This window comes from Lynx rufus, unplaced genomic scaffold (genome assembly GCF_022079265.1).
Source record: "Lynx rufus isolate CCGP_SWC_20201006 ecotype Redwood Valley unplaced genomic scaffold, mLynRuf1.p SCAF_24, whole genome shotgun sequence".
Lineage (NCBI taxonomy): Eukaryota > Metazoa > Chordata > Mammalia > Carnivora > Felidae > Lynx > Lynx rufus.
This window is the reverse complement of record NW_025814839.1, coordinates 13,890,684-13,904,383: the sequence shown is the minus strand read 5'-3', so window position 1 is coordinate 13,904,383 and position 13,700 is coordinate 13,890,684. Positions and strand designations below refer to the sequence as shown.

At 46.2% G+C, this 13,700-nt stretch overlaps 1 protein-coding gene across 3 annotated transcripts in view; it reads left to right on the top strand.

Moving 5' to 3' along the window:
* UPB1 (beta-ureidopropionase 1) overlaps positions 1 to 8,887 on the top strand; it is a 69,879-nt gene extending 60,992 nt beyond the window's left edge. For 2 of the 3 annotated variants that reach the window (XM_047088432.1, XM_047088434.1), the window contains 4 exons: positions 3,782 to 3,863; positions 4,870 to 4,912; positions 6,182 to 6,336; positions 7,908 to 8,887. In XM_047088432.1, the coding sequence (XP_046944388.1) occupies positions 3,782 to 3,863; positions 4,870 to 4,912; positions 6,182 to 6,336; positions 7,908 to 7,991 (364 nt within the window). In that variant the 3' untranslated portion in view covers positions 7,992 to 8,887. The remainder of the gene's footprint in view (positions 1 to 3,781; positions 3,864 to 4,869; positions 4,913 to 6,181; positions 6,337 to 7,907) is intronic. The other variant, XM_047088433.1, reaches the window with a different exon arrangement.
* The last annotated feature ends 4,813 nt before the right edge of the window (positions 8,888 to 13,700 follow it).

Below are 13,700 nucleotides of genomic sequence, written 5' to 3'. Positions count from 1 at the left end.
GACCTAGCGATCTTAGACCCACCGCCAGGCTGCAGGGTTCCGAGATGGGTTTAGTAAACTGTCGTGCGCAGCTGCGGCCACCAGGTTATCTTACAAATCTGAGTATGGGATTGTGTGTTGTGTATTTACCCAACTTTTCTGTGGGAAAAAAATTACTCAACGTCAATTAAAATTCCCCCTAAAGAGCTGCTTTGCTGTAAAATACTATTCTCTGCTATTATTCTGAACACTGAGATGGTAATAATTCCCCTCCATCCTATAATTGTCAGGATTCCAAAAAGCTCCTCTTCTAAAGTACCCAGAGCATAGTAGGTGCCTGGCCAGCATAAGCTCCCTTCCCTGTCATGGCCCCTGCTAGGGGGACTGAGGATACCTAAGACTCTTATCTGCAACATCCAGCACATGGAAGTCAGACATCTGGATGAGAGAAGGAGCAAATGAGAGACTAAAAGCTGTGAGGGTCCTTAAGAGATCAGTTAAGTGACTCTGAAACTTGGTTTTAACCAGCAAAGGGTTTTTCTTGTAACACCTAACACGTGTTTAGGTGTCAGCCTAATCCTGAAACAGATAAATCTATTCTGATCAAGGCTGTGGGGTGGGCCCCGGCAGCCCTTGGGTTCCTGTGCAAGACCCCTGGGGCTCACTTAATAATGGCGGGCAAGCTAAGATGACCCGGCATGACTGCACTTCCTCTGCTTGTCTCTTCCCCAACGGCTGAGTATTTGGGTGGTTTCTAGTTTTGCATCATTAACAAGTACCAGAACTCTAGGAATTTATGTGCAATTATCTTTCTCCCCAACTCACTTCCTCCAAAGCAGGATTCCTGGAGCAGGAGGTGCTGGCCTTCACTCTGTGTTGTACTGGTTGCCAGTGCCCTAGCAGTGGGCCCCTGGGGGACCCATGGGGAGTGGTTGGGGCAGTTCTGGTGGGCAGCTTTGAGTTCCCTGATGGCCTATCCCTGTCACTCTTCTCTCTTGACTAAATTTTAGTCAAATTTCTTCTGAAGGTCAGAATGTGATATTTACTTTACCTTTTCTTTTGAGCATGGTGCTCTCTTCTCAAGAGCGACATCCTTATAGCATTCCAGTTTCCACAGCAGTCCCCTCAGTGAGGCAGAGCACAAACCTAGCTGGCTCCCTCAAGTCAATTGCCCCATCCATGCACCTGAAGTTTCTCTCTGTGTCCAGGAGGGGTGCTGTTGGTCAGAAGAGAAAAATCTTGGACATCCCCTGAAGAATCTCCCTGGGGCCTCATGGCAGCTTAGTTACTATGACAGAGTCCAAGGTAGTTGTGACATAGGGTAAACTACTGGTCATCCAGCATCCAGACCTGGGCAGAACCTCTGGGCCACCTCCCGGAGCAGCCCCCTCCTGTTGGCCATGTGTAAGACATTCAGCAAGCATCATCTACCTGCAAGGGTCCCTTGAGGAACCTGAAGCCAATTCGCTGAGCATCAGTGCCTATACCGGCTCTTGGGCCAGGGCAGGCAAAGCTGTGGCCTCAGACTCGGATGGCCAGCTCCCTGACCTTACTCTGTTGAGCTTTTATTATCCCCAATTAAGCAAACAGAAGCACCCCAATGTAATATGCACATAACTATTTATGTCTCCAGCAGTCTATTAGGCTTATTAAAAATTATTGATTTTCCTTCCTCAACCAACAGTCATCCAACTCATGCCTTTCAAGGGTATGGTGAGGCTGACAGTTAAAACGGTAACACGTCCTTTGGAAAGCGGTATGTTTCATGAGCTCCTAAAATGTTCACACCCTTGACCAGATAATACACCTAGAACCTTACCTGACAGAGTATCTAAAGGAGGAGGAAAAGGCTGAAGCCAGAGGTGAGAGAAATGTCAGACTTAGGTAAATTTCGGCCCATCTCTTCCTTGTTATTGCACAATCACTAAAAAGTCATTATGAAGATAATGCAACATCATGACAAAAGCCTGTGAGCAAAGATGTTTTCAGGCTATGGTCAGAACTCTGTAAACCTCTTTTGCCAAGAATGGGTATGGAGTGTGGAAAAATTACAACAGATGGTTTATAAGGATGGTGGGATTCTGGGTGATTTTCTTAAAATGATAAATGAGTATTTATGGAATTGATGGTGAGTGTTTTTTCAGCACCGGGCTGGGCAAATCCCCACCAGCTGCACGCAAGCAATGGCTTCTGGAACCATCCATTCCTTCACTGGCATGTCCCCCCTCCCATACACACATGCTCTGTGGATTGGTGGGGTGTCCTCACTCGTTTTAGGGTCCCACAGTTATAAGCACACGATAGACTTGAAGTGTTTTTTGATGACCTGAGTCATCCTGACCCATGTGGTCATGTATGTGTGTCAGTAGGAGAGTCGCTGTTCCATCTCTTCAATGCATGTCTTTGTCACACTGTGACTGGGAATAAGGCAGATGTCCCCATACCCCCATCGGGCTCTCCATGATTCCCGCATACCCTGGGTTCTCACGAGCCTCCATCTTCTTTCCCTTGCTTGCTTTGAGAGCCAAAGTTTTATTGCCAGCTGTGGGTTTGAGTCCTACACAGTGCACCCTCCCAGGAGAATTGCAAGAAAGATGTTTTCTGGCACTCACCCTGCAACTGTCTATTTAATTCCTGAAAATGTCATTTACGGGTGTGTTTCTATAAAAATCCTTTCTTAAAAGTTTTGTCAGCTTGGCTTAGCACCTGGGGGGGCAGGGAAGCAGCAAAATGAGTCCTCTCAATCAAGCCTGTGATTTTTTTTTTTTTTTTACAGACTCGTGAAACCTCCCGAGAATTAGGCTTGTGACAAGCACCCACTCCCTCCACCTACTCCTGGTTTAAACCAGGTGCATGCTGACAGGAAGGAAGATTCCAGGGCATTTTGCTCTCAGTCACTCAGTGTTTCTAAGTGGGCATTACACCTGTCAATCCAGAATCTTAATGATGTTGTTCCTCAGACAACAGAGTGACAAGAAGGCCCACTGGATTCCATGGCACATTGTCATTGGTGGGCTGGAGAAGGACAGGGTCTTCAATTGGGACAAGGTTTTCCACCATGTCCTACCTTTGTGAATACTGGACTGAAGAAGGCCCACAGCTCAGCTGTACCTGTATGGTGCCTCCTTCCTGGGCCAGTAAGAGAACCAGGGATCCCCTGCTTAGAGTCTCAGGGTTCAGAAGAGGAAAATAGGAAGGCACTGGGAAATGTGGACAGGCTCAGGGGAGGTGACACCTGGTACAGAATCTACCCCTTCCAGTTACCCCAATTCCTTGCAGGTTTACTCTGTTTGCTTGGCCTGAAGTACCCCCTCTCTAGAGACTGCTTTGCAAGGCAACAGAGCAGGGTCGGGATTAGTGCAGCAGTCTGAGCCTTGAGCTCCCTTCTTACATTTGCCAGGTGAGGCTCTGCCCAGCACAGAATGTGAGTTCCTCACCCGACCCAAGAGGAGGGAAGGAGAGAGAGCTAGTCACAGGGCTTCTGCCACGCAGCCCCCTCTAGAGGCTTTGCCTGTGTGGTCAGTCTTTCCAATATCCCTTTAAGGAAGTTTCAGAAAAGGAAACTGAGGCTCAGGGCTGCTTTGTCCTGCAGCAGCCCCTCCCCAAAAGGCTGCTTGGGCTTGAGCATGGGACAAGCTGGCCTGCTTGTGGGTTTGGGGTCACCCACAGCCACAAACAGTCTCCCTGGCCATCCCACTGCAGACCTGAGAAGGCCGACAGCCTGGCTGTCACTCAGGACCAAGCACCCTCCCAGTCTGGCTGGAAAGTCAGCCACATGGTTCCTCTTGTTTCTCTCTCACAGTGAGTCCCTGTGGCCAATTGAGGCCAGAAACGCAGCCATTGCAAATCACTGCTTCACCTGTGCTATCAACCGCGTGGGCCAGGTAAGTCCCCGAGGTCTGGCTGGTCTCCCAGATTTGGTTAACCAGGTGTGCTGGGGAGGGGACAGAGTGATAAGCTGCTAGGAAGGCTACCTGCCGAGAGGGGACCCAGCCTCTTCGGCCAGCAGAGTCCACAAGGGGAAGCAACTGTCTGCTGGCCCTGGTGGGGACATGTCACACCTCTTCTCCCTGTTCCCTCTGTGTGAAGGCCATAAATCCTAGGGTCCCGAAAGGCGGTAGACTGGCTTGGTCTGTTACTTTTAAAGATATTCCTATGTCCTTCTTCTGTTTTTGTCTGTTTTGGTTTTTAGCTGAAACCGTTTTGAATGGCTGTCACCCTGTCCCCACCACGTATCCAGTTTCGTGTTTTTCCCCATTGACCCCGTGCACTGAATGACCCTGACTACAAAAACACAATGCGTTTATTACGTAATAATCTTCTTCCTATTCTTATTAATCGGATGCCAAAATCTAATCAGAGCATCTGCTCAGTCTGAGATAACCAAGGTTTCTACGTTTCTGGCAACATGAACAAACTCAGTGTTTTAATTAGCCTGTGTAACCCCATCACAGCTTGATATGCAGTTTCCATTAGGCTTTAGGGAAGATATTGAAAACCACGTGTGGACACCCCCTTACTCCCTTCATAGACCCCAAGCTGGGGCTTATTTCTCAGGTGGATACACCTCAGATGCCTTCCACAGTCCTGAGAACCACTCTGCAAAGCATCTTTTTTTTTTTTTTCCCCTCCCAGGAGATTATAAACTCCCCAGAGATGAAGTCTGAGTTTTTACCTTGCCTGTCAAATTCCCCGCTGGCCGCCTGTGTTGGCCCGATGCTGGCTACTTAGCAGGGACGTTTAATAAGCACTTGTTGATTGCCCAGTGACTACAGGCCATTCCTTCTGGCTTTAACTGTTTCTTCACAAAACGCCTCCTCAGCCCGACTTTGTGGTGGATGCGGTGGTAGTGCCACCTATAGGTTTACTTACCTTGGTTTTATTTCACAGGAGCACTTCCCGAATGAGTTTACCTCTGGAGATGGGAAGAAAGGTATGTTCTGTGAATTTCCATGGTGGCTGCAATTGAGGGGTGGGCCTCGCTGTCCCATTCTCTGTCTGCCACAGGGTCTGTGCCACAGGCCTTGTCTGCACATGTGGCATGTTGTCGGAGGCGTGCACTGCTCTCATCTTTATAGCCCACAGTGTGGGGGGAGCCTGACCATGGCTACGTTTGGATAGGCAGTCCTGGGCTTGTGACCACATCATTCCCCAGATGGGAATTGAATGGCATTGGATTGGACTCTACCCCTCCCCCAGGATTGGTATAAAATGGGCCTAAAAGATATGGGGGAGCCCTTTGTGAGCTCCCTGAAAGAGGGGGTGCTTTATCCACCCTATGCATCTCCTTCCCTCTCTTCCTTTGTCCTTGTTCATCTGCTACCATCCCCCACCCCAAGCTGCACAGCTGTCCCAGAACACTGGCATGGATTGTCTTGGGTTCCTAGAATCCACAGCTTGTTTTGATCTGAGGGCAGGTACCACCTCACCTCTACTAGAATTCCCCACCCCCTGGTCCCACCTCTCTGGCTGGAAATGTGGGAGGGAAGGGCCCACCAAGGAGGAACTACCTCAGGGTATCCCCTGATAAGGCAGAGGGGATGGAGCAGGTCTGTTTTCCAGAAAAGTACTTCTTGAAAGTGTTCCAGATCCCCTCATTTGAGGCCCCAGACTTCCAGAGTCTCCAATCCCAGTTAGCTCTCTGCAGTCAGAGTCACAGAAGAGGCAGGGAAATGAAGTCTGCTGGGAATCTACTGTGTCCAAGCCCCTGCTGGGCCCTGCACTGTGCTCACCTACTCCTTACATGCCTGTGGGGTGGCTATTAGCCCACTTGTGAGGGGACCGAGGTATGGAAGGAAGTGGGTACAGTAGACAGAGCTGGCAAGGCAAGTGAGGGCAGAGCTTCCAGCTCACGTTGTTGGGCCACCACAGGAAGCAGGTCACACAGGAAGCCCTAAGAGCCATGTGACTCCTTTGGGCTGTGGGTGGCTAATGTTGGGAGTAAGGGCTAATACTTCTACAAGGGTGACCTTTAAGAATGTTCCCAGGGGCAGAGGTAAGGGCTGTGAGGGTGACTTTTGGAAAAACTTCCTTGACCTCAGGCCTGAGGAGGGACTCAGGGACTTGGGCCTCAGCATTTGGCAGATGCTGGGGAGGGTGGCACTGACCCTTTGTTTAGGATGTCACTCAATGTGCCTACCTCTCTGAAGAATCCACCATGTGCCTGCACAAGCTCACAGGTTCTTCTTTTGCTCCTTCAAAGCTCACCAGGACTTCGGCTACTTTTATGGCTCGAGCTACGTGGCAGGCCCGGACAGCAGCCGCACCCCTGGTCTCTCCCGCAATCGGGAGGGGCTGCTGGTTGCTGAGATTGACCTGAACCTCTGCCGGCAGGTAAATGACATCTGGAACTTCAAGGTGGGTCCCTGAGTCCCCTGATCTTACCCTCATCCTTCTTGAGCCCCCATCCTGCTCTCAGGGCTAGAAACCACAGCCTCTGGGTTTGCTCTCCAGAACAGCCAGATGAGACTCCAAGCTGAGTGGAGGGGCAGGTTTCTTCCTCCCAGAGCTGGTTTGTGAGGGAGGAACCACTGCATCAAGTAAGGCCCAGGCAGCAGACCCTAATAAATTCTCCTCTTGTCTGATTTAGAATCTGGGCGCCTTCAAACAAATTAATCTCAATTTCATTTGTCCGGAGAATAGAGTGGATTGGTTTCTCTAATCCTTTTTTTCCTTTCCAGGCATTTGTACTTATCACAAGATAAATGTGGATGTCTGACTCTGCCTGTGGCCTGGCCCCATGGTCTAGGCCTTGATGGTAGAGGGAAATGGGTCATGCAAAGAAATGGCATCTTATCACAGCTGTGTGCCACCTCCTCCCCACCTTTCCCAGTCACTTTAAGCAAGCCCTTTCTGCTCCTGGGCCTTAGTATGCCCATTTGTAAAACAGAAGGCTTTACTGCAAGGTCTCAAGTGGCCTTTGAGACCTAACTTGCGTGACACCAGGGGTTATGGGAGGAGCATAAGTGCCCGCCTTCCTGGAATGGGGAGCCATTCCCTGGCAGCCATGGCCCAGGACCCAGACCCCCCTGGAATACACTGTCTCATCCTGGATGCAGATGGAGTTTGCTGCATTAGTGTCCAACAGTATTCTATCAACTCAGAACCCACGCCAATGAATACATACAAATGAATGTCCTCACAGCTGAATGACTTTGCCCAGCTTCTGTGGGAAGAACCAGCTCCCCTCCATTTACCTGAGCATGGGTCCTTGGGCGTGTTCCCTGAGTCTCAGATCCCCATCAGACAAACAAGACAAACAAGGCCCACATGAACATCTCCTCTTTCCTGGGAAGGTCTCTCCCCTTCCTAGGAAGCTCAGATTAATGCTGTATTCCACACAATAAACAGAATGTTTTCTCATTAGTAACTTTTTGAACGCAAAAGCCCTCCCAAACTATGGTGATGGGCTTGAGCTCCTACTGGGACTTTGGGGAGGAGAGAGGGAGGAGATGCTGGGTAGATTCTCTAGCCCTGCCCCCACTCTCTCCCAGACCAGAGCCGGGAGGGTGCACCATGGTGCAAATACCTGCAAACTTCACTGCTGTCTGGGGACCTGGAGCAAGTCACTCCCCTCTCTGGGCTGTGGGCTGTTCTTCTGGGGTTCTGTAAGACTGAAGGACAGCCCTCTTCCCTTCTGCCTTGGGGCAGGCCACAGCTTCCGGATGACAGATCACAGAGGTCTTCCAGCAGGAGGGGCTGGAGTGTGTGAGTCCTCTGTCATCTGTCATCTTAGCTATAGCACCGGAATCAGTGCCGGGAGGTCACACAGGGGTTGTTTCTCTGTGTTACATAGTCTGAAACTGTCCCCTCAACTGGCCTTCCAGACAAATTTCTGTCCCGTGGCTGCCCTCTAGTGGCTAGAGGTGGTGGTGAGTAAATGAGGGATGTTTATGAAACAAGAATTTCTGCCTGTGTTTTGCTTTCAGATGACGGGCAGATATGAGATGTACGTTCGGGAACTTGCCGAAGCCATCAAACCCAACTACAGCCCCAATATTGTGAAAGAGTAGCTGGATGTCAGTCCCTGCCTACCAAGGAGGGGACCTCTGCCCCTAGCAGCTCAAGTACAGCAGGCTTTTACACTTTCAAGTTCTCCCTCATGATGCCCTGATAACATTGCTGTACAGATTGGTTTTAAAATGCCCAGGCAGGGAGGGTAGATTGAAGAGTGACTGCTTAATGAATATGAGGTTTCCTTCCTGGGTGATGAAATGTTTTGGGGCTACACAGAGGTGATGGTTACACTTCTAATGTACTAAATGTACTAAATGTACATGAATGTACTAAATGCCATTGAATTGTATACTTTAAAATGGCTAATTCTGTGTTATATGAATTTTACCTAATTTTAAAAAATCCCAGGCACTGCTTGTGCAGGTTGACTTGCATTTAAACACATGGGATGCCCCAGTCCTGAGGTTCCTCACCTCCTCTGTTTAGACTGTCAGCAACCTGAGGGTAAGGGTGGGAGTGTATGTCCAAGGGAAAAGCCAAGGCTGATCCAGAGTCCTTGAATTATCGGGTGGTTGTGGGCAGGGGAGACAGTCATTAGATGTGTCCACTTGGCCAGGCTGCAGTCTCCAGATATTCAATCAGACTCTAATCTGGGTGTTGCTTGAAGGTATTTTGTCGACGTCATTAAAGTCTGTGACCAGTTAACTAAGCAAGTGAGATTATCCTAGATAATCCTGATAGGCCTGCTTCAGTCAGTCAAAAGGCCTTCAGAGGAGAGCTGAGGCTTCCCCAGTGAAAAAGAAATTCTGCCTGTGGACAGCAGCTTCCTTCCCAGGCCTGTTTGAGTTCCAGTTTGTCCTTCCTGGTGGCCTGCCCTACAGATTTCAGACTTGTCTGTCCAGCCCCCACAATCACTTAAGTCAATGCCTTGAAATAAATCTCTTTCAATATATATGCGACTGTTTCTGCTTCTTTGGCTGGACCCTTATTGATATCGATTCTGGTACTAGAAGTGGTTCTAGAGGAAGAGTCTTCAGGACGAGTTTTCTGCATTGGTGCTAGGTTTCCTGGAATTCTTCTCTAATTTGGTTGATTTAAAGACACTAATGACTCTATTTCCAGTAGTAAAGAGGGCAATGGTTAGTCCATGGTATGATGTAGCAATAGAGATGTATAGAAAGAACAGGACATCAGCCTGCACGCAAGAGTCCCAGTCTGCCATTCCTGGTGGCCTGTCCCATCTGTGGATTTTAGGCTTGGCTGACCAGCCCCCGTCAATTGCAAGTATAAGGCAATTCCTTGCACTAAATCTCTTTATATCTATATATATCTATATCTATATATCTATATATCTATATATACACACATGCTTATACATATATATGTACACACATACATATGTACATTTGTATCTCCTATATATATAAATACATCTGTATCCCCTGCTGATTCTGCTTCTCTGATTGAGCACTGACTGCCTGACTTACATAGCAGATTTCCACTTCTCTGCACCTTGGTTTCCACATCTGTAAAGTAGGACCATATCCCCTCTCCTGCTTTATGCGACAGGACAGTGGTGAGAGAAAGACTAGATGGGTCAGGGAGCCTATGTGACCTTGCACCACACAGCAAGAGTCCCACCTGTGAAGTCTCAAACCTCCATAGCCAGCCACAGTGTTGAAAGTGGGAGTGGGGTCCTCTGGTTCTACCCTTACTGTGCCCAGTCAGAGAAGGTAGCCTCATTCCTTCCCTGGCCCAGCAGCTGAATTGCATGAATCAACCTATGTCAGGGCTGGAGTGCTCCTCGACAGCCACATGGGGTGAGAAAACCAGTTGCAACTATCCAGCCATACCTCTGTGTTAACCCCCTTAACCTCTCTGAGCTGCAGGCTTTTCCCTTCACATAAAAGCCCCCTTTGTACTTACTTTTCCATAGAATCCAGCCCTGCAGATGCAGTGAGCTTTTCTGTCTGGCCTTCAGTGTCCAGAAACGCTGTGCCTGTGATTTCTAAAAGGAGCGTGTAGTCAACCAGATACAGAAGCCAGCTGAGATGACAAGTTGGTGTATTTATGAAACAGGCTCTAATACACCAGAAAGGATTTGATTATCCACACCTCTCACTGCCTAGAATCAAAATGTTCAAGCCTGCCTTAGGGTAGATGGGCCCTGCACACATGGAGTCATTTAAGGGTTTAACTCATGCCTGGAACATTTAGATACTCAGCAAACATTTGTTGGCTGAAACCTAGGGTAGAAGTTTTTGTTTCTATGTGATCATTGCTGATACCATGGGAGAGAAGTTGCAGTGGTTCTGTGTACAGGGCCTGTGGTGGATGGGTGAAGGCTTCTGACTCTCTGAGCCTTGGTTTTCTCACCTCTAAGATGAGAGGTGACTGGGCTTAAGGCTTTTTGGGGTCTCCCTAGCTCTTCAGACAACATTCCTGATAGCCCATGGCTTTATTGCTAGAATCTGGAGTATCAGGGGAGAGTGGTGCCAAGCCACAGTGTGTCCAACAGGAAAAAAGGCAAAGACATTCTCCAGGATAGACCACATTTTAGGCCACAAAACAAGTCATAATAAATTTTAAAAGATTGAAATCATATGAAGTATCTTTTTCAATCACAATGGAATTAAACTAGAAATAAGTAGCAAAAGGAAAATTCAGAAATATGTGAAAATTAAACCACATGTTCTTGAATACCCAATGGATCAAAAAAAAATCACAAAGGAAATTAGGAAATGTTTTGAAACAAATGAAAACAAAACCAAAACACCAAAACTTATAGTATGCAATGAAAGCAGGGCGACAGGGAAATTTATAGCTGTAAACACTTACATTTTTTAAAAATTTTTTTTCAACGTTTATTTATTTTTGGGACAGAGGGAGACAGAGCATGAACGGGGGAGGGGCAGAGAGAGAGGGAGACACAGAATCGGAAACAGGCTCCAGGCTCTGAGCCATCAGCCCAGAGCCTGACGCGGGGCTCGAACTCACGGACCGCGAGATCGTGACCTGGCTGAAGTCGGACGCTTAACCGACTGCGCCACCCAGGCGCCTCCTTTTTTTTTTTTTAATTTTTTTTTTTTTTTGTAAACACTTACATTAAAAGAGAAGGGGGGGTGCCTGTCTGGCTCAGTCCATAGAGCATGTGACTCGATCTCAGGGTTGTGAGTTCAAGCACCACATTGGGCATAGAGTTTACTTTAAAAAAATAAAATAGGGGCACCTGGATGGTTCAGTTGGTTAAGTGTCTGACTCTTGATTACAGCTCAGGTCATGATCTCACAGTTTGTGAGTTTGAGCCCCGCATTGAGCTCTGTGCTGATGGTGTGGAGCCTGTTTGGGATTCTCTCTCTCTCCCTCTGTCTCTCCCTCTCTCTGCTCTCTCTCTCTCTCAAAATAAATAAACTTAAAATTTTTTAAATAAATAAATAAAATAAAAATTAAGAAGAGGATTTCAAATCAACAACCGAATTTTATACCTTAAGGAAGTAGAAAAAGAAGAGCAAACTAAACCCAAGATAACCATAGAGAAGGAATATTTAAGATTAGAGCAGAGAGAAATAAAATAGAGAATAGAAAAAACAATAGAGACTACCAATGAAGCCAAAAGTTGATTCTTGAAAAGAATCAACAAAACTGACAAAGCCTTAGCTTGATTGACTAAGAAAAAAAGAGAAGACTCAAATTACTAAAATCAGAAATGAAAGTGGGGACATTACTACTAATTGTACAGAAATAAAAAGGGTTATAAGAGAGTACTATGAACAGTTTGTTAGAGGAGGTCATCAAGAGCATATGACTGCTGGTTGACTCATGGACTGGACCCAGGCAATCAGAGGCCCCTTCCCCTCCTCTGCCCACTAGAATGTACATTCTGCCCACTCTTAGCTCCACACTAGGAGCTACTTCAATGACACAGCTTGAGAGAGTAATTTTTTTTTCTAGTCAATTGGCAAATATTTATTAAGATTCTAACATTGTAAAACGAACTAATATGACCCACAGAGACAAAGATGAACAAGATGGGCAAGATACCTATTCTTGTGGAGCTTTCTTTCTTTTTTAATGAGTCATGCATAATTTGTTTATTTGGGGGGAGGGGTTTTGAATGTTTATTTAAAAAATATTTTATTTATTTATTTATTTATTTATTTATTTATTTAAATTTACATCCAAGGTAGTTAGCATATAGTGCAATAACAGTTTCAGGAGTAGAATCCAGTGATTCATCCCTTATATAGAACAGCCAGTGCTCATCCCAACAAGTGTCCTTCTTAATGCCCATCACCCATTTAGCCCATCCCCCCACCCTCCCCTCCAGCAATGCTTGGTTTCTTCTCTGTATTTAAGAGTCTTTTATGTTTTGTCCCCTCTCTGTTTTTATATTATTTTTGCTTCCCTTCCCTTATGTTCATCTGTTTTGTATCTTAAATTCCATATATGAGTGAAGTCATATGATATTTGTCTTTCTCTAATTTTGCTTAGCATAATACACTCTAGTTCCATCCACACTGTTGCCAATGGCAAGATTTCATTCTTTTTGATTGCCGAGTATTATTTCATTGTGTGTGTGTGTATATATATATATATATATATATATACCATCTCTTCTTTATCCATTCATCAGTCAATGGACATTTGGGCTCTTTCCATACTTTGGCTATTGTCAATAGTGCTGCTATAAACATTGGGGTGCATGTGCCCCTTCTAAACAGCATACCTGTATTGCATCCCTTGGATAAATACCTAGTAGTGCAATTGCTGGGGCATATGGTAGTTCTATTTTTCATTTTTTGAGGAACCTCCATACTGTTTTCCAGAGTGGCTGCACCTGTTTGCATTCCCACCAGCAGTGCAAAAGTGTTCCTCTTTCTCCGCACCCTTGCCAATGTCTGTTGTTGCCTGAGTTGTTAATGTTAGCCATTCTGACAGGTGTGAGGTGGTATCTCATTGTGGTTTTGATTTGTATTTCCCTGATGATGAGTGACGTTGAGCATTTTTTCATGTGTCTGTTTGCCATCTGGATGTCTTCTTTGGAAAAGTGTCTATTCATGTCTTTTGCCCATTTCTTCACTGGATTATTTGTGTTTTGGGTGTGGAGTTTGATAAGTTCTTTATAGATTTTTGAACCCTAACCCTTTATCTAATATGTCATTTGCAAATATCTTCTCCCATTCTGTCAGTTGCCTTTTAGTTTTGCTGATTGTTTCCTTCACTGTGCAGAAAATTTTTATTTTGATGAGATCCCAATAGTTCACATTTGCTTTTGTTTCCCTTGCCTCCAGAGACGTGTTGAGTAAGAAGTTGCTGCAGCCAAGGTCAAAGAAGTTTTTGCCTGCTTTCTCCTCTAGAATTTTGATGGCTTCTTGTCTTATGTTTAGGTCTTTCATCCATTTTGAGTTTATTTTTGACTATGGTGTAAGAAAGTGGTCCAGGTTCATTCTTCTGCATGTCGCTGTCCATTTTTCCCAACACCATTTGCTGAAGAGATTGTCTTTTTTTTCCATTGGATATTCTTTCCTACTTTGTCAAATATTAGTTGGTCATACGTTTGTGGGCCCATTTCTGGGTTCTCTATTCTGTTCCATTGATCTATGTGTGTCTGTTTGTGTGCCAGTACCACACTGTCTGGATGATTACAATTTTGTAATACATCTCAAAGTCCAGAATTCTGATGCCTCCAGCTTTGTTTTTCTTTTTCAGGATTGCTCTGACTATTCAGGGTCTTTTCTGGTTCCATACAAATTTTAGGATTGTTT